This window comes from Mchenga conophoros, linkage group LG19 (assembly GCF_057382185.1).
Source record: "Mchenga conophoros isolate Kocher_MC1m ecotype Shallow Benthic linkage group LG19, M_conophoros_male_GT1.1, whole genome shotgun sequence".
Classification (NCBI taxonomy): Eukaryota; Metazoa; Chordata; class Actinopteri; order Cichliformes; family Cichlidae; genus Mchenga; species Mchenga conophoros.
The window spans coordinates 17,877,151-17,902,354 of record NC_140544.1 but is presented as its reverse complement, the minus strand read 5'-3'; the positions used below and the strand labels follow the sequence as shown (position 1 = coordinate 17,902,354).

The window sequence follows — 25,204 nt, the reverse complement described above, 5'->3', positions numbered from 1 at the left end:
GGTGTTGGCCAGAGGGGACGATGGCGCAATATGGCAGCCTTGCTTCTGTCAGTCTGCCCCAGGGCAGCTGTGGCTACAACTGTAGCTTGCCTCCACCGAATGTGAGAGTGAATGAATAGTGGCATTGTAAAGCGCTTTGGGTGCCTTGAAAAGCGCTATATAAATTCAATCCATTATTATTATTATAAGTATAAAAAGGCAGCAAGTGTTGTCCACAAACCACGCCCCCCCCCCAAAAAAAAAAAAAATTTAGTTACTCGTACCCTGTCATCAAAACACAATGTTCCTATCTTTAGTTGAATCTATTAAAATCTATTGCACTTAAAAAGATAAGGGTGGCTGTCAAGAAGCCGTTCTTAAAGAGGAGCAATAGAAAAGGCTGAGGTATGCTAAATTATACAAGAACTGGACTAATAATCCAATGCAAACGTTATTGGCATTTCACTGCTGCAAGTGGTATGAGTCACAAAATGTAGATAGAAAAATATAAATTGTGGGATATTTTAATACGATGAAAAATAAAACATAACTTTGCAGCATTAGATTTTGTGCTACAAGGAAGGAACCATTACAGTTCATACAAGCCTAATTTCATCATTAGATTTAGTTCACAAAGACCCCATTTGAGTAATTTCTGGTTTCAATGAAGAAAGTAACTTAGAAATTTTAGAAATAACTGATAAGCTTCACATTTAGAGACAGACTTGATGTCTGAAAAGCTGTTGTGCAGTTTTATTCCCCTTAAATAAAAAGACCATTGGAAAGTACACACATATATTGCCCAGCTGACATAGCACTTCTAACACACACCATTATTTTATTTGCAATATAAACGAAACAACATTTTCCATCTAATAACATAAAGCAGTATCTCCTCATCAAGTCTTTAATTAATTATAATGAGGATGATAAAAAGCAATATATTACAGTGTTCATTCTAAAGTGCATTTCTCAAGAATATAATCATACCACCACACAATCAGGAAAGCATCACTGGCAAACAAGCAAGCTTGAGGAACTCGAGACTTTTCCAGCTCTGTAGAAAGGAGCAGTAATCACCGAGACACCGAGCGCTCCGAGCGAGCTTCACTTTCACTTTGGTAGGCTGTGTACTTTTCCCGAAACTCGTGAAGGAAGTTGTATTGCTACAAAAAAGTAAAAAGATGCTGGTAAATGGAAAATTAGGGATCACACAACAGAAAGACTAAAGTTTTAATAAATCAGAGACTATATAATGCTGTGATGATACTTTCTTCATGAATTCAGAGGCTTTATTTATAATTTATGGTGTTTTGATTGACTGGCAGTTGACACAGCCATCTCTGGGGTTTACAGAGAATAGACTGAAAACAAAAACAAATCAAATAACCACATCCAAGGAATGTAGAAAAGCATCTCTGACAGTGTACATCAGCAGAAGACCACACTTGTCACTTCTCTTTATGTCACTTCTCTCAGCAGGACAGGAAGTGAAACTACAATTCACACATGCTCACACATCGAGAGGACTGTAAAAATGTTGCCTGGTCTCATGAATCTCAATTTCTGCTGCAAGATTCCTGGGGTAGGGTCAGAATTTGGGGTAAACAGCATGAAAGAATGGCTCTAGTCTGCCTTGTATTAGTGGTACAGGCTCCTGGCGGTGGAATAATGGTGAACGGGACGCTTTCTTGGCACAATTTGAGTCCCTTCATACCTGAATTATTACTGACCATGTTCATCCCTATATGACCAGTGTACCCATCTTCCAATGAGTGTTTCCAGGATGACACCATGTCACAAAGTGTCTTATAAAGGTTTCTTGAACATATCATTGAGTTCACTGTATTCAAATGGCCTCCATAGTCACAAGATGTCAATCTAATCTCCAGGAACTGTGTCAATGTGGACTAAAATCTCTGAGAAGTGTTTCCAGCACCTTGTTGAATCTGATGAATGAAGAACTAAGACAGGTATGAAGGCAAAGGGGTCCGTTGCAAGTACCCAATATCAGGTACTAACAAGCTGTACCTAATAAAGTGACAGTTGGGTGTAAATTGATTATTTTACATAAGCAACATTTTTTCTTTTTTTTTTCCATTTATAAATTAGATCCCCAAGACTCTTCTAGCAGCAAGTTACCTGAAAATCATGAGGTTCTGGTTTTAATCACTAGTTACAGATCTTATTGCAATCTGTTTAGAGTAACAGTGACATAGCAGTGAATGATCAGACTTAGAATAAGGTGAATAGCAAACTGCTTTCATATAGGTATGTAACAGTATTTACAGTTTCTCATCAGATCCACCGCTTGCTTGCGACATCTGCCAAAGCTGAGGCTGAGGTTGGAGGCTCAGTAGCTACATCCATTTTTTACATGCAGTTCTTCCACGTTTATGCTTTTCTTTTCTCGAGCAGATTCAATTGAGCATTTTGATGTTAGAGTTAATTTTTAACTACAATTTTGTTGTGCCTGTACAATGACAATAAATTCTATCCATCCATTCTCTTTTCGCTTATCCTTGTCAGGGTCGCAGGGGGGCTGGAGCCTATCCCAGCTGTCTGTATAGCCCGCTTAGGGGGAGAGGCAGGATACACCCTGGACAGGTCGCCAGGCTGTCGCAGGGCTAAAAAATTCTATTCTAATCTAATTTATTAATCGCAGCAATTTTAGACCATCAAATGTCTCTGCAAGGTACAAACCAACAAAAACACGAGTTTATAATAAACTAACAAAAGCAGCAAAATGACCCCTTAAAAACTACAGATGAAGAGGAAGAAAAGCAGCGACTCACTCTCACTGTTTGTATTGCTCCTCCTCCTCTGTGGTGCCTGAGGATTTCGATGGCTTTGTTTGGCGTCATTGTGGAAGAGAGCTGAAGCAGCAGGCAGGCAGCGACTGCAGGGCAAACAACAGCCATGTGATGGGAGCAGTGACATTAAATTAGGTTACATGACATTTCTAATGTTGGACAGAGAATGTTCGATAGAAAACTTCAAAATAAAAGAATAATAATCTTACTTAATGCTGAGCGTCCCAGGCCCCCGTAGCAGCTGAGGAGATAGGGAAAAGGAAAATGACAAAATCCAATGAAATTGACAGCTAAAGAAAAAAAAACTGTTGTATTGTATAATGAAAGGTGTCTCGAGGAGCTAAAAACAGATGTATTTGTGGTGATATGATGCCATTTGGCACTTCAAAGTTTTATGATACCAAGGTGTCCTTTATTGGACAGGGAATACTGTGGTAGCGATACCTCTCAGCATTAAAATTAAAACCCACTCATATCATACAAGTTCAGGACAACCAGTTTCCTCCTGTTGCCTAGCGAGCAGCTTTATAAGCTCTCTGGGAGAGTGGAGAGCTTCTCAGGGGCCTTTTAGTAACAACAGTAAAAGCTCTGCTCACTTCAGATCTCCTGGTTTTATAGAGCGACACAAAAACCTCTCTTTACTATCCAATCTGATCTGCTTTTGTAGGTAACTCTGTTTAACCCTGGTCATGTGTAAAAAGTGCTTCTTTTTCACTCGTTTTGAATCCAGTCCTTGTACCTGAACATTTTCAGAAGGTTTTCTTTCATCATATCTACAGAAAATGCCAAATATAACATAATTGCACCAACAAGGTGAGTCCGAAACAGCTATTAAACGTTACACAAGGCAATGATCCAAAATACACATCCATAGCAAGAAAAGTATTCTTGGATAGAAAAGCACACAGTGGAACACCATCGGTCATGGATTGGCCTCCACAGAGCCTGGAGCTCAACATTTTTAAAGCAGGGTGGGATCATCTTGACACAATGGAACCAAAGGCAGCCAACATCGAAAGAAGAGCTTTGAATGTTGTACAAGAAGCCTGGAGAACTCTTCATGAAACTACAAACAAGATATTTTCCTCAAGTTAGCTCAGGATGTGTTGAAGAACGAAGGTGGTCACGCCAAATACTGACTTTCGAGCTTGTTCAAATTGTACAAACTCTGTTTTCTTCCTCTTCTGTTGTGTTTACATGTTTCACATTTTAATACATCCCCCATTTTACTAGCAAAAGATTTTAAAAAAAATCTTAAGATTTTTGCACAGTACTACATGCTAACTCTCCTCTCTGCTTTGTCTGTATTAATTAGCAGGTAGACATCACGCACTGTGTGGAACATTAAACTGAACTCAGTTTTGACTTACTGGATCACCGTCCTCCTGTCATTCTTGAGGCTGATCTGCAGCTCATCAAGGATCTGGCAGCACTGGTTCAGCTCAGGTGCGTCTCCATCTAGAAAAGGCATGTGGTGAACCCTGAAGCCCCGCTGCTGGTAGACCTCCAGCAGTGAGGGAACCCTGTATTTGCTAAGCTCTCCTCTTGTGCAGAAAACAAACACATCCTGCACCCCCTGGTTCTGGAGCTCCTCTGTAAACAAGAAGAGAAGTTTCTCTTGTAAAACGGGAAAACCCCAGGTTATCCACATTTTTTCCACCACTTAAGGCTAATTTCTGCATAAACATACTATTTATAAAATACTGTGAAAAAATGAAATCATAAATCAGATAGCTAAGCGAATAAAATGTTTTGCATAAAGTTAAAAAAGCATCCACTATCAAGTTTGTGCTTGACTTCTGGTGAGTTCAGTTCTAGTATTTTATAAAAATTTTAATGTGCGCTAATTAGAAGGTATCTATACAGTTAATTACTGTAGGCTGTATAAGATGACAACACTCACTGACTGACTTTGACTCAAAAAAAAAACATACTCAACATGCTCTAAATTGACAGATTTTTGCACAGACAGGGTTGCATTCAATACTATTGTACATGTGCAATGACAACAAGGATTGTTAATTATTATTACAAAGTCAAGGTTTTCTACATCTTACAGTAAAGACTATTTTTCAACATTTAAAATATATGTTGAAATCTTGCTTCTTAATTAAGTGGTTAGATTCAAACATCTGCTTGTGAATGCTAATTACATCTGGTAAAATCAGGATCAGCACCAACTTACCAATATCTCTTTGCAGACATCTGCGGATTTCTTTGTATTTGCAACCTTTAGTCAACAAAAACAAAACAAAAAAGAGCAAAAACAAAAAAAAGTCAGAAAAAAACCAAAATTCAATATACGATGCAGTAAATACAGTAGACAAATTGTTTCACCTGGTAGTGCACATATTCCAAGAAACTGCGGGCACCCTACTATGGATAGCGGCAACCTTAAAACCAATGAAAACCAATATTAGCAGGGTGATATTTGTTTGTGTCCATGTCAGCAAGAACACGTAGACATCCACACAGCTTTTAAATTGATCAAAACTTACCAGGAGATGTGCAGTGGAGTCAGCTCCTCTTCTCCGACCTCATCTTCAGATGAAGAGTCAAACTCGCTTGTCCTCATTTCTTCAGCCCCCCCCTAAACAGCTGAGAAGCGACACACTAAAGTTTACTTACGTTTGGCAACTGACACTTTACCGGTCCTGATAATATTCAACAATATATCATGAATTATACCGTCTTGAATAATCGCCACATAAATTCACATCACTGTAATGTCAGACATGCAGAGATTACTAAAAATTTCCATTGCAATACCAAAATGTAATATATTTACTGCCATAACAAGCTTGCTGTAGTAGGTTTTTTTGTTTTCAAAAAGGCTAGGCTCCCTGCTTTTAGTTGAAGAGTTTTCCAGTGTCACAATGGATTTTTTTTCAGGTGGTGACTAACTGTGTTGAGCATTATCAAAACCCACAGTAAAGGTAATAAATGTGTGTAATCATTTAGCAGAACTCTATGCATGATCATGTTTTTTCTGACCATTTTATTAACAAAAAATATATCTCCACGTCAAGTCATACTGCCAATGATGATGTAAAGTAAATGATATTCAAACACAATGCAACTGCCCTGATATTAGGCCTGCCATTATTAAGGCATTTAAGAGGTTTATGTAGAAGTCAGGTTAATGTGTGGATATAATTTCCTTAGGGATTAATAAAGTATTCTTATTCTGATATATGATTCTCTAAGGAGGCTTCAAACCAATCCTTCAGCCTCAAGGTAAACAAAATATCTACACACTTGATTCTCCAATATTTTGCAGGTATAAAATTTCCGATAAATATAAAGTTTGATTTATTATGAACATTATTATCAGAACTGACGGTTTATTTCACATCGAACCCAGCTAACGCTAGCTGTGCAGCTCATATCAGAACACGATAACAACAAGACCAAAATTAAATAAAACCACCATCTTACTGTCGCCCAAAATAAACAGAAAGCTCCGTAGCTTTAAGGAAATACATGTCTGTGAGTAAGTATTCAGAATATCGGAGTAGTGTCGTGATTTCTCACCAGTCACGCGATCTTCCTCGCGACTGTTTTGACAGCCCTGTAAGTCTGTCGGCAGCTGCAACAATTTAAAAACTCCATGAAGCACGCAGCCAATCAGATTCGAGCAATGACCCTTGGCCACACCCCAGGGCAAAACAAAACAGGGGCTTGTGCGTTCGATTTAACTAGAGGAGTCATCGAGGCGGGCGGAATAAACATACGACTAGAAATTACACAAAATCGGATATTCTTAGAATTAAACAGACTGGGTCTTACAGGGTGGGGTGTACAGTATATACACATATAATATTCCCATACTAATGTTCATATTTCAGTTAAGCGTATTTTCGTAATGTATTGTACACACAATGGGGTAGGTAAAAGAAATTGTGGCCATTTTCTGCATTGTGGTGAATTCTTGTGCACCAATTTCTGCATCAATTTAACGAGGAAATGTTGTTATTTACTTACTGTAAAACACACACAACAGGCACCAGGTGGCAGCCAGGTGCGCGAAACACATTTTCGTGCTCTTTGCTATGTCAAACTTTATTGTCCCTTTTAAATGAACAAACAGATAAAAATTTGTAATTTTTCCATTTACATATTGAAAACCCTTGGACGTATATTTAAGTGTCATGCCAATAAAATATAGGCATTACAACAATTTAAATATGTTTAATAAATTGAAAAACAGAGCACATTTGCACAACAGCACCAAACGGGCAATCCACTATGAAGCAACACTTGCTTCATAGTTCACTGAGCGTCACGCAGGACATCTGCTGTCTGCACAGAGCAGCACACAGAGCCTCACGACCCTTCACGCTGCAAACCAGTTCTGACGTTAGAGCAGCAGAAAAGCGGAGACCTGGAGGTTTTTAGGATTTACTGGACCTCTTTCGGATGTCTGAAGAAACACTGTTGAGGAGCTCTGACTAAGGTGAGCTGCTTTAGCCTTCTTTTACATTGTTTGCTTCAATAATCAGCTTTTCTCTCATGTATTGTGAGTGGTTTGATTGATGTTTGGACATCCCTAACATGTATATGTGTTCATAAATTTTTTTTTATTTTTTTTTGTTTCTGTAAATCACAGTCTGGCATCCTGGAATAAAAAACCCATGATGTGCATTATTTCAAAGAATTAGAAATAATTGTAAGGCTATAATGAATCTCTATAATAAAGTGATCGTATCTGGTTTATTTGATATTTAAAAAATGAATCCAATGCATGTTTAATTTGTCTTTTTTTTTGATGATCCCTGCCTCTCCTTCTGTCAGCAGACTTATAAGGAGGGATCTTGGCTCCTGCAGCCATTTCCCCTGCAGGGCTGAGCTCTTTGGCTGGCTTGCCACTTCCTTAGCAGAGGGACTGCTGGCAGGGGCAACATCTGAGCAGGTACCACAAACAAACAAGACGCAGAAGTTATTAAATCAGGTTCTTTGAATAATAAGAAAAATAGGTTTAGTTTGCTGAAAGAGAGATAGATTGACTTGCGTGCTTGGTCTCCATCTGAGTTTTTTTGGATTATGTAAATCAGAAAGATGACTGTGAGTGTCAGCAAACACACTGATTATTAATGTGTTTGTGTTTGTCTCCCTGCACAGGTCATGAAGCCTCAGGAGGCAGAGCTTGTTACTGAAATCTCCAAGGTACGCTGAACCTTCCCTCATCAGCCAGCCTGGATTTGTGAGACATATTAGTTGAACTTTGATGACCAAAATAGCGTTTAGACGATACTATGTCATCCCCTCCAGTTACAATGCATGGTCTCGGAGCTGAAGTCGGGGTTCACCAGCGCTCTGCTGGAGCTCAGTCAGATCCAACATGGAGACACATACCTGAGAGAGGAGCTGGAGGAGAACAGGAGGAGCTGTCAGAAAAAAGCTTTAAGGCTGGAGGCTCTAGTCGACTCACTGAGGGTAAGACTTAAAAATTAACCCGAAGGGTTTCTCATATTTCTCCACAAGTGATGATGCTCAGCTACTTCTAGATCGAAAGCTCAGCGTCAGTGCTTTGTCAACTACAGGAGGAACTCAGTGTGATGAGGTGTCAGATCGTGCAGCTGTACAGCAACAGACACAGACCTCAGCAGGATGGAAAAAGCTCCACATCCAAGCAAAGAGAAAGGTACACATGTACCACGACCCTGGAAGAATGCATTGCTATTGCTGACATACCTCGGTAAAAAATTCAGCATGGTATCATTAAAGCACAGCTCAGATGATTTTTAGCCTCGAACAGTCCATCATTAACCTCATCCTTACATCTCATCTTTGCCTCATGAGTCGTTTGGACCTTTATTAGTCAATGCAAGCTCATTTCTCCAACATTTTATCCATAGGAGTAACACCTTTTTCCAGTTTTGCAAACCTTGAGTTATAAAGCAATTAGATTCATGATGTGAATGCACAGTAGAGACTGTAAACATTTTTAGGTAAGATTATAAGTAGTAAATGCTGTCATTTGTTCATTGCTGTGCAGCAGCGATCCAGCTGAGCCGCAGCGTGTACAGCGTCAGTGTGATTGTTCATCTGCTCCACCTGCCTGTCTGTCCAGAGGAAAACTGCTTCTTCACTGTTTCCTGCAGGGCCTCAAAGCTGGTCTCAGTGAAGGCACAGGTGAGCTCACACGTCACTTGTATAGATGCAGAGTATTTTCTTCTGATTTTGCAGATTCATCATCCTTTTCTTTTTTCTTTGGGTTTTACAGATGCACGCCATCAGGTCACGATGCAGCTCCTGCACTCTGAGTGGGAATATGTGTCAACCTTAAACCAGCTGTATGACAAATACAAGACCCCACCGGCTCACCACATGACTGCAGAACCATAGTAAGTGCTGGAGAGGATTTGTGACCCTTTTTTCCACTGCGAGTTACAGAAGTTTCCATTTGTGGTAAAAGATTCTGTGTATGCGTGTGTGTTTTCTGTGATCCAGTCAGACCTATTTGAAGTTTGTGGAGCAGCTGTTACAGCGCCATCTGCTCTTCAGAAATACACTGCAGGAGCGGTTATCAGCTGAACACTGGAAATCTCTGATTGGAGACATCCTGGTGCAGCTTATTGGCCACAACGATGTAAGCCTATGTTCTGTTGTGACGTTTTTATGATTTAAGTCTATCTTTCATTTCCACTGATACACAGGTTTTCATATTCTTCCTCATTTGTGTTGTCCAGACAGCTTTTTCAGACATGTACCTCGGATACACAACGACCCTGGCGTCATTCCTCTCACTTGAGTTCAAGAGACTCAATCATCCTGACAAGAGTCAAATTTTGCAGGTATTTCAAGAGATTTACCATTAACATTGTTCAGCTAAAATCCACCAAGGACACCAGAAAGACGCTTTGTGTCTTGTTTTACAGGGCAGCCAGATGGAGAGAGAGGAAATGAAACTGCTCTCCTTGCTTTTGGCACCTGTCGCGCGCATACACAGCTACCTGAGTCACATTCAGGTGAGTCAGCAGCCAGAGCAAATCCAGTTTTGAAGATCTACAGATACTTTCAGTGTATTAATTTAAGTTAATTTAGTAAGGATTTGACTTGACAGCTTACTCTTCCTTCTCCAGAACCTCTTGCAGTGGACTGGTAAAGAGCATCCTGACTGCAGCCTGTTGTTGGGAACTGAGCGAGCTCTGAGGAGCATTTTATCCCGCTGTCATGTAATTCTCGAGGAAGACGTCCAGTGGGAAGAAGGAGAAGTAGCTGGACAAAGGTAAGAGCATTATCAAAGATGTCAGATTATTTGTTTCAGATTTGGGTTGCTGATGTGGAAGTCTCACAGAGGACCTATTTGCTAGTTTTCATCTCCATGTTTTTATTTTTGGACTTTATTAGACTAGTTTTGCATGAATCATAGTTCAAAATATTATTGGCTGCCCGCTGTAAACAGGTGGTTGTGGTTATGTGCCCGAGATGATCGTAGTAAGGATATCCACTGTCATTCACATGATAAAGCTCCATGAGTAGAAAAACTGTCTAGAAACAAGCATTTGGTGCAGTGCTTTGAGCTTTTCACTCACAGGGATTCCACATATGCTGACCTCATTATCTGAAACTTTTTCCATCATAACACAGTACATTATATGTGTGAGAAAATACAGAAGAGCACAATAGCTCCACCTGCATTTGTCTGCATTTAGAGTTTTGCAAGTAAACTTGTTCTTTGCATAAAAAGCACCTCTGATGCTGGGGCTGGCGTTTCTGCTGCAAACTGTTGCACGAGGAGCCAGCACACCAGAGAGTCTCAGCAGGCCAGGGAAGAGTCAAACGCTGCTGCTCAGAGGTCAGTGACACCCGCATCGGACGTCAGACAATACAGCATGCATGAGAACAGCTGTGGCACAAAGTGTTGCTCAAAATCAAGCAACAGCCTATTTCAGTGGCATTTATCTGCAAAAATGTTTTGCATGTTTTTACTTTAAACTGTACAGGTTCACATTGCTGTGAAAAGGCATTCGAACCTTTCCTGATTTCCTTTTTTTGTTTGTTTTTTAGATATTTGTCACACTTACATGTTTCAGATCATCAAACAATCACATTTTAACACTAGACAAAGATAACCCAAATAACCACAAAAATTAGCTTTTAAATGATGTTTTCATTTATTAAAACAACCCCCCCCCCCCCCCCAAAAAAAAACAAAAAAAAAAAAACAACACAAACAAACAAACAAACAAACCAAAAAAACCCCACCCCATCTTGATCATCCCTTAGACTTCTGGGAAAATGTCCTATGGACTGATGAAGCAAAAGTTTAACTTTTCGGAACATCTGAGTCCTGTTACATATGGTGTAAAACTAACACAGCATTTCATAATAAGAACATCATCCAGCCAGTCAAATGTGATGGTGGTAGTATGACAGTCTATAGCTGCTTTGCTGTTTTAGGACCTGGAAGACTTACAGTGGGGCAAAAAAGTATTTAGTCAGCCACCGATTGTGCAAGTTCCCCCACTTAAAATGATGACAGAGGTCAGTAATTTGCACCAGAGGTACACTTCAACTGTGAGAGACAGAATGTGAAAAAAAAATCCATGAATCCACATGGTAGGATTTGTAAAGAATTTATTCGTAAATCAGGGTGGAAAATAAGTATTTGGTCAATAACAAAAATACAACTCAATACTTTGTAACATAACCTTTGTTGGCAATAACAGAGGTCAAACGTTTACTATAGGTCTTTACCAGGTTTGCACACACAGTAGCTGGTATTTTGGCCCATTCCTCCATGCAGATCTTCTCGAGAGCAGTGATGTTTTGGGGCTGTCGCCGAGCAACACGGACTTTCAACTCCCGCCACAGATTTTCTATGGGGTTGAGGTCTGGAGACTGGCTAGGCCACTCCAGGACTTTCAAATGCTTCTTACGGAGCCACTCCTTTGTTGCCCGGGCGGTGTGTTTTGGATCATTGTCATGTTGGAAGACCCAGCCTCGTTTCATCTTCAAAGTTCTCACTGATGGAAGGAGGTTTTGGCTCAAAATCTCACGATACATGGCCCCATTCATTCTGTCCTTAACACGGATCAGTCGTCCTGTCCCCTTGGCAGAAAAACAGCCCCATAGCATGATGTTTCCACCCCCATGCTTCACAGTAGGTATGGTGTTCTTGGGATGCAACTCAGTATTCTTCTTCCTCCAAACACGACGAGTTGAGTTTATACCAAAAAGTTCTACTTTGGTTTCAAAGATCGAGGGAGATTATCAGTGGTCTTGTATGTCTTCCATTTTCTGATGATTGCTCCCACAGTTGATTTTTTCACACCAAGCTGCTTGCCTATTGTAGATTCACTCTTCCCAGTCTGGTGCAGGTCTACAATACTTTTCCTGATGTCCTTCGAGAGCTCTTTGGTCTTGGCCATGGCGGAGTTTGGAGTCTGACTGTTTGAGGCTGTGGACAGGTGTCTTTTATACAGATGATGAGTTCAAACAGGTGCCATTCATACAGGTAACGAGTGGGGGACAGAAAAGCTTCTTACAGAAGACGTTACAGGTCTGTGAGAGCCAGAGATTTTCCTTGTTTGAGATGACCAAATACTTATTTTCCACCCTGATTTACGAATAAATTCTTTACAAATCCTACCATGTGGATTCATGGATTTTTTTTCACATTCTGTCTCTCACAGTTGAAGTGTACCTCTGGTGCAAATTACTGACCTCTGTCATCATTTTAAGTGGGGGAACTTGCACAATCGGTGGCTGACTAAATACTTTTTTGCCCCACTGTAATATCAGCTGATGGAACCATGAAATCTGCAGCAGGTCAACTGTGAATGGCTAAAAAAACAAAACCAACAACAACAAAAACAGCATGAAACATTTGTAGTGCCCTAGTCAAAGTTCAGACTTCAACCCAGTGGACATGGCTTGATGTAAACAAGCTATTCATGTTTAAAACCCACCAGTGTGGCTTTATTAACACAATTCTGTATCAGAGTGGGCCAAAATTCTTCCACAGTCGTGTGACACTCTTATTACCAGTTATCACAAATGCTTGATCGAAGTCCTTGTTGCCAAGGGTAGAACAACCAGTTATTAGGTTTAGGGTGAAATAATCTTTTCACATAGGGTCAGGTAGATTTGCATAGCTTTTTTTCTCTTAATTTTTCTTTAAAAAAATAGCATTTTGTCATTTGTCTAGGTCATATTTGTCTAATGTCTAATCTGTTTGATAATTTGAAACATTTCATTGTGGGAAATACACAAAGGAAAAAAAATCTTGTTAGAGCACTCTACATGAGTACCACGCAGAGTGCTTTCTTCCAGTGGATGTAGATGTCATGGTGGGGTCATCTTATTACTTTTGCCAGCAGAGAAGAGCAGATAGCTGTCGGCCTCAGCAATGGCGTGAATGGCTGCCAGTCAATGCGTGTGGAGTGTTGGTCCTGCAGCCCTGTGAGAAGAGACCGAGCCCTCCTGAACCAGCCGGCCCATGACTGTGGACATGCCTACTGCTCCCTCCTCACTCCAGACACAGCAGGATGGGGAGACAACAGCGACTCAGGCCAGGGCACCTTCAGCCAGCCCACGGGGAAAGGCACCAACGAGCTAGAGGCACCTCGCACGAACCACAGCCTGGAAGACTGTGAGACAGACCCCGATGACACCTCTGCCTTTGACTATTCCTCAGTCACCTCATGTAGCCCTGATGGCACTCTGCGCAGAGAAATGACCGGTAGCAACAGCGGGGAGGATGAAGAGGAAGACAGCCAGGTGCCAGTGCTGTTAAAGCCCTCATACAGTCAGCAGCAGCAGGTCAAAGAGACACCAAGAGAGAGGACTGTGTGTCTGAGGTGGCAGATTCCAAGACTGACCCCTCACCCTCCTCTGAGGAACCCATCAGGACCCCACATGGACGGGCCAACGCCGTGTCTCGTCAGCTCCTACGGGAAGAGGTTAGTCAGCGTTAGAAAGGGATCGCCTCCTCTTCACCCGAAAAGTGCCTTCAGGCCAATCTGGGATGATCCGTCAAAGCAGGTATTCACTTTTAATTTAATACACCTTTCAGTGCTGTTTTTTTGCAGAGTTTGTCCCTTCCAGGCGGTATAGTGCTGCAACAGCTCCCACTGAGATCATCTTATTCTTTATTTATGTGGAAAATGCTATCAAAACAACCTTTGATATTCTGCACATAGTGACCTCGATCAAATAGGGGATCAGAAAATTCTCTATAATGTCTTAACGATTTTGCCATTTAGAAAATCTGTTGGAGAATATATCAATATCAATAGTCAGACCATCGATCAAATCATTCAGAACTGTCAATTTGTTTGGGTGTCTTACCTAAACAGATGTTAAAGACAGTCATCTGAGGCATCATCGTGAAATGGTGGAGAATTGTTTTAATTTGAAGTATCTCCACATGACTGATTCTCCAGCCTGTTAATGCTTTAATATATACCTGCACTTCACGTGTCTTCATGACGCAGGCTGATTCAGCCCCAGAGAAAGACAACAGGCAAGGTTTCATTCCGATTCAGGCTCCAGCGAGGCAAAACTTTCAGAATTTCAACCCGAGCAGAGAAAATTTGAGGTAAGAGTATGAAATATGTGATACCAGTGAACCTTTCTCCAAGGCAAGTTGATCAAACATGCTCGGGGAAATTGCACTGCGATTATTTGCGATTGAATGAATCTAAATATGATCACTAAGCTGACTTTCCTAACACATTTCCCATCTCTTCAGGACAGGGCTGGCTCAGCAGCGAGTGAACCATGCAGCAGCAGCCACGAGCAGTGGAGGATTGTGGGATGACAGTGAGGACAGCGAGGGACCCTGCAGCACTGTTTGATAACTGCCATTTAAAAAAATCCAAAACCTGAGCACAAGCGTTTTTCCACAAGGCCTCTAAAGTTGTGAAGTGCATGAATGAGCAATGAGCAACTAACAATCAGGGACTGTTTTTGGATTTGATGTTAAATTAAAGCTTGATTGAGCTCTGCAGAACTCTTTGTTCTTTATGTCTTGTCTTTTCAGGATTACACTTTTTTATGTGGGCAGGATCACGCTTAAGCCCAGGTTCAACTCACTGTGGAAGAGAAAGAAAAAACAAAAAGCAGCAATAATCAGATGTTTCATCAGGATTTCATGCTTGAAAGACTTTAATGGTCCCAATGAGACAATTTAAACAGGTTGCATAGCTTAAAAAATGATTTACTTTAATATTTACCTAAAGTCCTTTACTACATAAAAGAAAACAACTCTCACTGACCTGCTAATATCTGTGGTCTTTTACTCAAGTCTTGTACAGCGCTGTAAACCCTTGGCCTTCTCTTAATGAGCTTCATGTGCTATTTGAAAACTGTTAGAATTCATATTATGGCAAGAACCAATCAGCTACTTAAAGAGAAACGACAGTCCATTGTTACTTTAAGAACTAAAGATCATTCAGTCCGTAAAACTGCAAAAACTTTGAATGTGTCCCCAAATGCAGTTGCAAAAACCATCGAGCGCTACGATGAAACTGTCTCGCATGAGGATGGCCCCAGGAAAGGAAGACCAAGAGTCACCTCTGCTGCTGAGGATAAATTAATCTGAGTCACCAGCCTCAGAAATCGCAAGTTAACAGCACCTCAGATTAGAGCCCAGAGAAATGCCTCAGAGTTCCAGTATGAGAGGAATCTCTACAGCAACTGATCAGAGGAGACTGGGGGAATCAGGCCCTTATGGTCAAATAGCTGTTAAGAAACCACTACTAAGGAGAAGCAAAGAGCAGAAGAGATTTGTCTGGGCTAAGAAACACAAGGAATGGACATTAGACCAGTGGAAATCTGAGCTTTGGTCTGATGAGTCCAAATTTGAGATCTTTGCTTCCAGTGGTACTGGTACATTGCACAAGGTGAAGGGAATAACGACTAAGAAGAACTACCTCCAAAGCATTAAATTTTTACTTAGATCAGTGGCTAGATGTTTAAAACTTGGACAAAAATGACAGTCATGACTAAACCCATCAAAAGTGGTTTTGAAATGGATCAAGCAGGCTAACACTAAGCTTCTAGAATGGCCTTCCCAAAAGGTACATGCCAGGAACCCAACCAATTTAAATAAATGATCTCAATTCCTTCAAGAAGGATGATCAAATATCCAAACAATTATGTCAGAAGCTTGTTGATGGCTACAAAAAGCATCTGATGAAGGTGCAACTTGTTATAGGACATTTCACCAAATATTAGTGGGCGGAGTTATGAGTGTATTTGAGTTCAAATACATAAAAATCTCAACTTCTGCACCTAATTCTTGTTTTTTTAACAACTGTACCCATTATTTAGTTACTGTATAGTAAAAAAAAATCCAGGATGAATGAGAAACCATGTCGTAACAAATTATATTGGTAAGTTCTCCCAGTTTGAAGATGTGGTAGAGGATAGAGAGGCAGACACAACTAACAACAAATTATCATTTATTGAAATTGTAGGTGGAAAATTCAGATAAATAAACTGCACCACAAGTTAAAAGTCCAGCTGTCTTTCTCCAGATCTCCACAACACAAATGTTTTTTCTGTACCACTAAAGCAGTGTTAAAGTGAGGTGGCTCACGCAGTATTCTATCACTCGTAATTTTTTACATATTACAAACTTACTGCCTGTATCCTGCGTTGTTCATCAGATGCCACCGGAGGGCGACAGAAATACCTAAAAAAAACAAAAACAAATCACATGTTTATGTTTACCTCCAGCTGTTTCACCATTGATCAAAAGGACGGGGCCACAGCTGTGAGCTGAGCAACTCTGAGTAAGATATCCCGCATGCGCTTTCTAACACTTCACTGTTACCTCACACAGATAGTCACCGAGACAGAAACACACTATTTTTCCCCTCTTGCGTGTGTGTTTGTGTGGCTCTGTGGGGAGAAAGTCAGTCACAAAAGAAAGTACTCAAACAGTGAGCGCACGCTGTCGACCTCCACCTCCGTTTTTTCCTTTCATGGCTGATCTTTGAACCTCGTTAACTCCACACAGATTACTCAGAGCACCGCAGCGGAAATTGTACCTCTATAATAATTTAGGCAACTGGATAAAACCCCGATATCTCCGACCCTGGAATGGATCTGCCTCTGCGCTGCGTGCGGTTTCCACGGACAGCCTAATTCTTATTTCCTGGAGGATCGGTGAAATGCTTTGAGTAAAGCAGAAGTAAAAAAAGAAAAAAAAGAAAAAAGATTTATGTCCACTAGAAGAAACTACATCGCGTAAAAGTAGAAACTACATCGCTTAAAAGTAGACAATGTTGAACCTCATATGTTTTCTAACGTGCGTCTTGGCTTTTATCACAACTTCCCAGAGTGTGCGTGGGAATGTCACTGATGGAGACGCGTTTTTGGAGAATATTATCCACTACTATGGTGAAAATAATTCCATTACAACAACGAATCTTGAAGATTTACTGCTGTTGATCTCAGCCAGACGATCTGACTTAATAAGTAAGGAAAATCCACTGGAAGAGCAAGAGGTACAAACGTATTCTATTTCCTATATACTGCAGTTTTTATTATTTAAAGTTATTGATCATTAAAGTTGCTTACGACCAAGAATGTTTCTCTGGGGCTTACAACCACACACTATTTGACCTTGCATGTAATCCTTGAAATATTGTGTAGCAATGATATATGAGTAGTCTTGTAGTGTAATTACTCATTTCTTACCCCCATATATGCAATTATAGAACATTTTAACCTTTATTTTATTACTTTTTATTATCATTATTATTATTATTTTTTTTACATTTTTACTCAAGTCCTCAAAGTTTCTCCATGTGCCATATGGTATCATTTCTGCCTTTAAAAAGACTCTAAATGACCTTAAACTTTCATTACTGAGCAGAATTGTCTTCAAATATTTCTTTACTGCATGTCTCTTCTGCCACTTATAATGAAAGTTTTAATTACACAGCATATCCAAGTACATGCATCACAAAGGGCTTCAGAAAAGAAGCCGGTACATTTATATTTAAATGCATGAAAATTATGTCTAATAACAACTTTCTGTCCCTCAGTGTCTCTCTGCAAAGCAGATCTTATCCCAGTTTGGCTACAATAATGTCAGTCAGCTGACTGTGGAACATCTGGAGAAGATCTGCCCTGCTGTGTTGACCCAGGTGCTGCTGCCTTCCTGCCCTTACATTGCCCCCGAGGAACTGCTTCATGTGGACTACTCTGGTGAGCCAAATCATCCCAACGTGTCTATTTGTCAAGACCTCTGTAAATTAAATAATTTGCCAGGGTTTGCTTGTTTACTTGAATTGGGTCAAGAAAATTTTTGTGGACAGTCCCATTTATGGCGAATGATTTTTAAAGCTGCTGTTGATAGATTTTTTTTCTTATACTGACCCTGATAAAGAAAATGTGGGACATTCTTGATTCTGATTGCTTAGAGATGGTTTGAGAATGGTAATAATAATTTATTCCTGCTGGACAGTGCAGAAGAAGAATGTTGTAGTTGTGAAGCTATAACGCGCCACATTGTCGGACTCACGGAGCCACTGACCTCGCAGATATCGGCCATATCAACAGTCCTGCTCAGTGCTGTTGACACAGTTATAGCCAACTGTGACTGTTGTTCAGCATGTTGTTCCCGAATCATGCTGTTTCCTCTGCTGGCCTGAGAAGAATTTCTCTCAGGCAAATAAATAGTAATAGTATGTTTTAAAATCTCGAAATAAAAGAGGCCTGGCACTGAAAATAAGAAAATCTATTCACCATTAGATTATATTTAAGAAAAGTAATTTGTGCCCACATTAAAATAATAACTTATATCGTCATATTTCACTAAATAGCATTATTGCTGGTCTAATAACAATGTCTGGCACATTTATTGAAGTTCTTTTAAAAAAAACTGGCAATTTTTCAAAAACAATAAAACACACACATTTGCAGATGGTGTTACAAATGCATTTAAGAAGGTATATTTATTTCTGCAGGTGAGTTTGGTTAGCTAGGGTTTAATACTGCAGTGTTTCACAGGTTGCACATTCCAGGTTCTTGTCACATTGCCAGGCCCCATTTTAGTAGGTATGTTGGAGGTATCGAGGCTGCATTTAAGAGTCCAGAAAGAAGTAAAAACCTTGAATTCTCGAGAACCTTTTCTTTTCGTTTTGTGCCGTGACAGTGTGGGGTTATGGGTTTCTGGCCGTTACTGTGATCAACCTGGCATCCCTGCTTGGTCTCCTGCTCATCCCGTTCATCAAGAAGCCTTATTTCCCCAAAGTGCTGACCTACTTCATTGGTCTGGCCATCGGGACGCTTTTCTCTAATGCTGTTCTTCAGCTCATACCAGAGGTTTGTAAATGGATGAGTGAGTAAAATTAAGCTTGTCACTGGTTTTTTGAGAGATGTTTAATTGTTTCATAGAATAATACCTATGAATGCACACACACACTCTAGAAGTCTTCTCTGCACCACTGACATTCTCGTTTTTTCCATAGGCCCTGGGGTTTGATCCTAAAGTGGATCACTATGCGACAAATGCAGCTGCAATATTTGGAGGGTTTTACCTCCTGTTCTTTGTGGAAAAGATACTGAAATTATGCCTCCGGATGGACCACGAGGTAAGATAACAGTGCAGGAAGTTTCTCAGGTTCAAAGAACTATAATGTTCTCATTCCCTCCTGTTTTACATCTGACATTGAGTATGTCTGTTTTATTGGATAATTTGATCACTCTAATAACACTTCAAGGTAGTCATGTGTACATAAATAATTTCTTATCAGAAATGACACACGAGATATTGAAGTTCACAGCAATTAGGTGCATTTACAGTTTGGACAGTGACACAGTTTCTGCAGTATGTGCACATTACAGTGACTAGACTGACTGTTTTAAAATACACTATGATGATGTAGTGAGGCAAATCTGCAAAATAAAAAATGTGTCATTGTCTCATTATTCATGGATCTAACTGCATGCTGACCTTATTATTTGAAACCCAGCCCATGTTTAGCACGAGTAATCGTATATTTAGGGCACATTTAGGGCAAAAGTCCAACACTGAAATCTTTATCTTTTGGGTCATCCACACATGATCACTCAAAGAGTGTTCAAAGAGCAGTCCAAAAGTTGTACAAAAGGAGAAAAGATGTGGAAAATAACAAAGCGGTAGTATGCAAAATCGAAACTAGAAGAAAAAGAAAACATGAGGAAACCCACCAAAACCATAAATCATGACACAGATAACAAGTAAACACCTAAAATAGCCTAAATGTAATGTGTTTTTAAGTTCCTGAAGTGGAAAAGGCTTCTTTAACCTGAATTTGATGTCTGTCTTTTTAGCACGGCCACAGCCACTTCACACTTTCAGAGACATCTCAGGAAAACTCTATCCACAACGGAGACGTGGTGGCAACAAAGGACTCCATCATTTTAACTGCCATCACCACCGTCGCTACAGACAAGAGCAGCCCAATCCTAGATACAAACGTGGAAACTTCTCAGGTAACATTTGACACATGATTGCTCTTTAACAGCAGAATAAACTGCGCAGGTTTGGAAGCCAACAGGTATCAGCTCTAGGTCACATCAACCTTTGGAACAATCAATTTTATAATTAAAGACATTTTATCTAGAGTAGCTCAAATGTTTTGTTTTTATCAGCTTATGATAAGCTTGTCAATCTACTGAACCTCCGTTGAAATTATATCTACAGCATGTGTTTGATTGATAGAGACTTGCTGTCCAGCAAATTTTGCTATAAAAGACACACCTCACAGGAAGCAATCATGATATGCTGTTAGGATGTGTGATATGCATAAATAAATTGAAAAGGTAGGCAATATTTAAAAATATTTAATAAGTAAACAGCGATAGTTTTTTTCCTGGAGCCGTTTATTGAGCTGTTTTCAGGCTGATTGGCGTGTCTGTTAATATTTAACAACATTTCTTGTGCCATATGGAGGCCAAGCAAACAGACTTGCTGATGACAAGAAGGGACCGAGCAGCGAAACCAAGCTTCAGGTCTTTCCCCTCGGTCTAAACGCTGGAATTGTCAAAGGAGCACAAAGACTCCTTGTGTGCCCACTGCTAGTAAAAGGGGTTTATTGTTACTGCAGAATGTCTTTAATCAAATCCCAAAGGCGCTGTTTGTGTCCGCATGTTCTCAGGTTTCCTATTAACAGCACGCGTGCCATTATATGTGTAAGCGAGGACTTGTGTGAGTAATGCAGTGCATCCACTTAGAGAAAATATTTCCTGTTTTCAATTAATCAGTATTATTCTGTGGGTTAAAGATGAAGACTCTTTCATGATTAAAGCCTTTAGTACCATCTTTATTTTTGGACTTTCTAGCTGCGTTACTCTTTCTATGACTGTGTAACTATCGCTCAACCTTGAGATCCAACTATTAATAGGACTGCTGATAAATTTCTTAGAAACACACATTCATTTAGCATCATGTCCATGTTCTGTGGTAAATGTCGTAAGAACTGGATGAAATCGTTTAATATCAAGATTTGTGTGTATCCTTTACAGTGGATTGCAACAACATTGGCATTAGCATCATAATTCAGTCAGAATTTAACATTCCAAACTAAGATGTCAAACTATATTAACGCTTAGTTTACTTTTTATAATTATCCGAAACATTCACCAACAGGGGGCAGCATTTTCCTGGTGGGTGTGTTTAGTCTTTGATATGACTTTATAGCTATCCTCATTTCCTCAAAAGACTATGGCAGGTTTGTAAATAATAATAATAATAAGTTCTGTTGTTGTGTTCTTATTCATGTGAGGTTCTATTTATCTGATCCTGTTAGAACAAGATCATTTTTATTGTGTCATGATAATATAAAACCTTAGAATTGAAAGAGGATGTGCTTTCCTCTCACTGTGAAAGTATGTGATGTAGCTACATGTTGTCTTTCACACTCACTATCAAAACACAATCAGGCATTAGTCGTAGCCGTGTATGTGTAACTTCTCCTGCCACTCTTCCAGGATGCCGAGGTGCCTGATGTCATGTGCCGCTGGTTGCGGGGCCAGCGCATCCGCAGCATCAAGACTGTGGCGTGGATGATAACTCTAAGTGACGCACTCCATAACTTCATAGATGGTCTGGCTATCGGCGCTTCCTTCACAGTGTCTGTCTTGACAGGGTTCAGTACATCCACTGCCATCGTGTGTGAGGAGTTTCCCCATGAGCTGGGTGAGTGATATGTAGCGGAAAATCAGTTTCAGCCTCCTCATGAGTCATTCCAAACTCTGCTGTGCAGCCAAACTTTGCATTGAATGTGCCTGTACATCCTGTATCTATGGGCATGTAGAGACAAGCTGCAGAAGTGCCCCAAGAATACATGTTCTTAGAAATAATGGAAAATATGACTTGCAACTAAAAAACTTCAGAAAAGACATGAGTGGAAGGAACATGTATATATTTACAGTTAGAGTTCAAACTTGCTTTCTGGGTATAAAAATGAAAATAAATCTTTTCATGAAATATACTGTAGCTCGCTTTAAAGGGGGAAATGTGACTAACAGACAAGACAGAAAGAAAAAATGTTGCTTTAAGTATAATGTTCAATCTGCTTGTGTAAAAGAGCTATTTTGTCCTCTCAAGGTGACTTCGTCATCCTGCTGAATGCTGGAATGAGCATCCCGCAAGCCATTTTCTTCAACCTGTTGTCAGCCGTGTCGTGTTACATCGGCCTTGTGTTTGGCATCCTGCTCGGCAGCAACTTTGCCCCCAATGCGATCTTTGCCATTGCAGGAGGAATGTTTCTGTATATCGCTCTGGCGGACATGGTGAGTTGAGTTCTCTTGATGGCAGATACAAAAAAAAGCAGAACCAACATTTATTTAGTCAGTCACTGGACTTCCCCAACATGTTCGAGGCTTCCACTCTATTAAATTACTGATGGGTTTCATGGTTGTCTGCATGTAGTTTTTTATGATCATTCAGCTCCATTGTCTTTGTTTTACAATGCACAACTTTTCAGCTTAAAATCGCTTGTGTTGAGTTTATCAGTGTTATTCCTAGAAAAAGTTGTGTGCTATCTGTGTGAAGCCTCTGATACCTGTAAACTCTGTGTACACTCCTGTTCAAACACGCTGTGACCAAAATGGAGCATTAAGACAAACATTTCATGTGAATTAAAAGTAGAGAACATATTGGACCTATCTTTAGCAGATACTGGAGAGACTGTCAGCTGTGGATGGTTTGATAAAAAATTCAGTATGCCAGCTTATATAATATGATAATATATGTCAGTTACACTCTGTGACCACTATGTTAGGTACAGCTATTCAGCTGCTCGTTAACCTTGATTCATTTAGGATCAAAAAAGAACTGCTGAAGTTTAAACCCAGCATCTGAATGGTGATTTAAATTACTTTCAATGGTATGAGTTTTGCAGAAGGTGCTGATTTACTGGGATTTTCCTCCACAACCATCTCTAACATTTAAAATAAAATACCTTGTTGATATCAGAAATCAGAGGAGAATGCTAAGAGTTCTTCAAGTTGATAGTGAGGTGGCAGTAATTCAAAACCAAGGTATGCAGAAGAGCATCTCTGATAGTCTTTAGAAACAAAAGGCAAAATGAAAGAACAGGAAACTGAGCCTGCATTTTGTGTGGGCTCACCAATATTGGACAATAGAAAGGAAAATCTGGTTGGAAGAGCATGTCAACAACTTGAAACAACTATTAACAACTTGAAAACAGTGAGTTTGTGCACATATACAACTTGAAAACATGGGAAGGTGAGGGAGAACATTTCTTGACTCCTTAGTACCAAGTGAGCATTGTTTAAACATGGCAGACTACTATTGCCAACCATCTCCACCCCTTTATGACCACAGTGTGTCCATTCTGATGATGGCTTCTTTCAGCAGGTTAATGCACCATGTCCCAAAGCTCAGATCTTCTGAAACTAGTTTCTTGATCAAAACAGTGAGTTCTCGGTACTCAAATGTGCTCCACAGTCAGAGCTCAATGTAACAGAACACTTTTAGGATGTGGTGGAATGGGAGATTCATATTATTGATGTACAGCTGTACAGCTACAACTGTGTGATACTGTTATGTCAATATGCACCATAATTTATGAGGAATGTTTCCAGCAACTTGTTGAATCTATGCCAGTTTTTCTGAAGGAAAAAGACGCTGAACTGGTACTAACACCTAATACCTAATAAAGTGGCCAGCAAATATAGCAGTATCCTGGTAATATTCAAGTGTAGGTTTAAAATTAAGTCAAAAATACATATTTAATTAAAAGGTTCAGAAATGTGTATGGCACCAAATAACCTTATATTTTCCTGTATTTCTGTAAGCTGTCAGTGCCTTTTCTACCTTTTAAGTTTGGTTAATTAAGGCCAGTGAAATAAAAATATTCACTGCAGTATTTGGTATTATAAGTACAATGTGTTGTGTGAAGAACTTTGTTTTTGTTCCTGTTTTGTTAATCAACTCAAACCTTCAGCTGTTTCATGTAAAGGAACGTATTTAAGAAGGGCAATTTATTTAGTTTTGGTTTTCATGGAATTTGTTAACATTGAGAAAACTTCCCTCGTTTCATATGAACCACATGAGAACAATATAACTGTAGCCATACAAACCTGAATATTTACACTTCTTCTTTTTATATTGTTGCTTCCCAAATCTAAACCTCAACCTTGCTAATTGCTATTCCTCATTTCAGTTCCCAGAGATGGACAGCATAGCACGGGAACAAAAAAAAACTTCTACGAAGATTGTTTTCTTCCTGATCCAAAATGCAGGGCTGCTAACCGGGTTTACCATCATACTTCTGATCACCATGTTCGCAGGAGAGATCAACCTGGGCTAGAGGACACAGAGACACAAGCTGGAAATAAAAATAGATTCGAGCTGCTTCTGTTTCTGCTCACAGCTCACAGAGCTGGACTGCAAAGTAAATTTAAAGTGAAATCCTGATGTTAAAAGTTAAAACAATACTTTTCTACCTTTGTACAATCAATATAGTGGAAGTGTTTACTCCATAAAAAGGGAATACCTTTACATCGTCATGTATGAAATCTAGATGTATTTTAAGGAGACAATAAATTATTTTTTCAGCCTTCATGTATTGTGAACTATTTTATTTTTTAACCTTTTCAGTGCTACACTGTAAACCAAATTTTTTGTTTCCCTTTGTGGCAGGAAAATGAAAATGTTTGACCTCTCTGACCTTTTCCAGGTTGTGTTGCTGCGGCTGTATTTCAAACGTGCAGATTTCTTTTCGCTGCCCTTTCTCGTTTAGGGATTTAACTGAATGATAATTACACCAAGACTGAACTGTGATTGATATAGCAACTCTTTTAATACAGCAATTAATGTAGCACAATATAACCTAGTTATTATGCTCCACTGGACAAAGACATATAACAAAAAAGCTTATCAGAATATGTTTTCTTACTTTTTTATGAGCTCTCTTCATTATCCTCAGGGTGAC

The 25,204-nt window shown here is 39.7% G+C and overlaps 3 protein-coding genes and 1 long non-coding RNA gene across 11 annotated transcripts; 2 read left to right on the top strand and 2 right to left on the bottom strand.

Annotated features, from left to right (window-relative positions):
- Window positions 1–487: 487 nt before the first annotated feature.
- Window positions 488–6,404, bottom strand: cdkn3 (cyclin dependent kinase inhibitor 3). The gene is made up of 8 exons (XM_085257998.1): window positions 6,327–6,404; window positions 5,291–5,390; window positions 5,130–5,185; window positions 4,978–5,022; window positions 4,163–4,385; window positions 3,002–3,033; window positions 2,775–2,878; window positions 488–1,145 (listed from the first exon to the last, which is right to left on the bottom strand). Exons 2-8 carry the CDS (start codon window positions 5,365–5,367, stop codon window positions 1,056–1,058), a joined length of 627 nt encoding a protein of 208 aa, XP_085114124.1. The 5' UTR covers window positions 5,368–5,390; window positions 6,327–6,404; the 3' UTR covers window positions 488–1,055.
- Window positions 6,405–7,083: 679 nt separating this feature from the next.
- Window positions 7,084–14,754, top strand: LOC146552004 (uncharacterized). 8 transcript variants are annotated; one of them, XM_085257034.1, is made up of 15 exons: window positions 7,084–7,248; window positions 7,590–7,704; window positions 7,914–7,958; window positions 8,064–8,228; window positions 8,336–8,436; window positions 8,794–8,927; window positions 9,019–9,139; window positions 9,246–9,384; window positions 9,485–9,589; window positions 9,674–9,763; window positions 9,878–10,023; window positions 10,486–10,593; window positions 13,118–13,784; window positions 14,237–14,340; window positions 14,494–14,754. In XM_085257034.1, the coding sequence occupies exons 3-15, from the start codon at window positions 7,917–7,919 to the stop codon at window positions 14,597–14,599; spliced, it is 2,028 nt and encodes a 675-aa protein (XP_085113160.1). In that variant the 5' UTR covers window positions 7,084–7,248; window positions 7,590–7,704; window positions 7,914–7,916; the 3' UTR covers window positions 14,600–14,754. The 8 variants fall into 8 exon arrangements, with proteins under 8 accessions (XP_085113160.1, XP_085113159.1, XP_085113158.1 ...); XM_085257033.1 differs by having other exon boundaries at window positions 8,791–8,927; window positions 13,121–13,784; XM_085257032.1 differs by having other exon boundaries at window positions 8,791–8,927.
- On the bottom strand, window positions 13,554–16,714 carry LOC146552003 (uncharacterized). Its single transcript, XR_014889919.1, has 3 exons — window positions 16,582–16,714; window positions 16,389–16,440; window positions 13,554–13,690 (listed from the first exon to the last, which is right to left on the bottom strand). It is a non-coding gene; the product is annotated as an uncharacterized LOC146552003 (long non-coding RNA).
- Window positions 16,715–17,032: 318 nt separating this feature from the next.
- Window positions 17,033–24,834, top strand: slc39a8 (solute carrier family 39 member 8). The gene is made up of 8 exons (XM_085257035.1): window positions 17,033–17,257; window positions 17,801–17,963; window positions 18,913–19,082; window positions 19,229–19,351; window positions 20,073–20,234; window positions 21,732–21,939; window positions 22,351–22,535; window positions 24,434–24,834. Exons 1-8 carry the CDS (start codon window positions 17,033–17,035, stop codon window positions 24,578–24,580), a joined length of 1,383 nt encoding a protein of 460 aa, XP_085113161.1. The 3' UTR covers window positions 24,581–24,834.
- The last annotated feature ends 370 nt before the right edge of the window (window positions 24,835–25,204 follow it).

Excerpts from the sequence above, each read along its gene's own strand:
- cdkn3 (XM_085257998.1), bottom strand. The coding sequence starts at position 5,367 with ATGAGGACAAGCGAGTTTGACTCTTCATCTGAAGATGAGGTCGGAGAA. Across the intron at positions 5,023-5,129 it reads TGGAATATGTGCACTACCAG|GTTGCAAATACAAAGAAATC; the intron begins GTGAAACAATTT and ends TGTTGACTAAAG. Across the intron at positions 1,146-2,774 it reads GAGCAATACAAACAGTGAGA|CAATACAACTTCCTTCACGA; the intron begins GTGAGTCGCTGC and ends ACTTTTTTGTAG.
- LOC146552004 (XM_085257029.1), top strand. The coding sequence starts at position 7,917 with ATGAAGCCTCAGGAGGCAGAGCTTGTTACTGAAATCTCCAAG. Across the intron at positions 8,928-9,018 it reads TGGTCTCAGTGAAGGCACAG|ATGCACGCCATCAGGTCACG; the intron begins GTGAGCTCACAC and ends TGGGTTTTACAG. Across the intron at positions 13,785-14,236 it reads GGGATGATCCGTCAAAGCAG|GCTGATTCAGCCCCAGAGAA; the intron begins GTATTCACTTTT and ends TTCATGACGCAG.
- slc39a8 (XM_085257035.1), top strand. The coding sequence starts at position 17,033 with ATGTTGAACCTCATATGTTTTCTAACGTGCGTCTTGGCTTTTATCACA. Across the intron at positions 17,964-18,912 it reads GCTTCATGTGGACTACTCTG|TGTGGGGTTATGGGTTTCTG; the intron begins GTGAGCCAAATC and ends GTGCCGTGACAG. Across the intron at positions 22,536-24,433 it reads ATATCGCTCTGGCGGACATG|TTCCCAGAGATGGACAGCAT; the intron begins GTGAGTTGAGTT and ends TCCTCATTTCAG.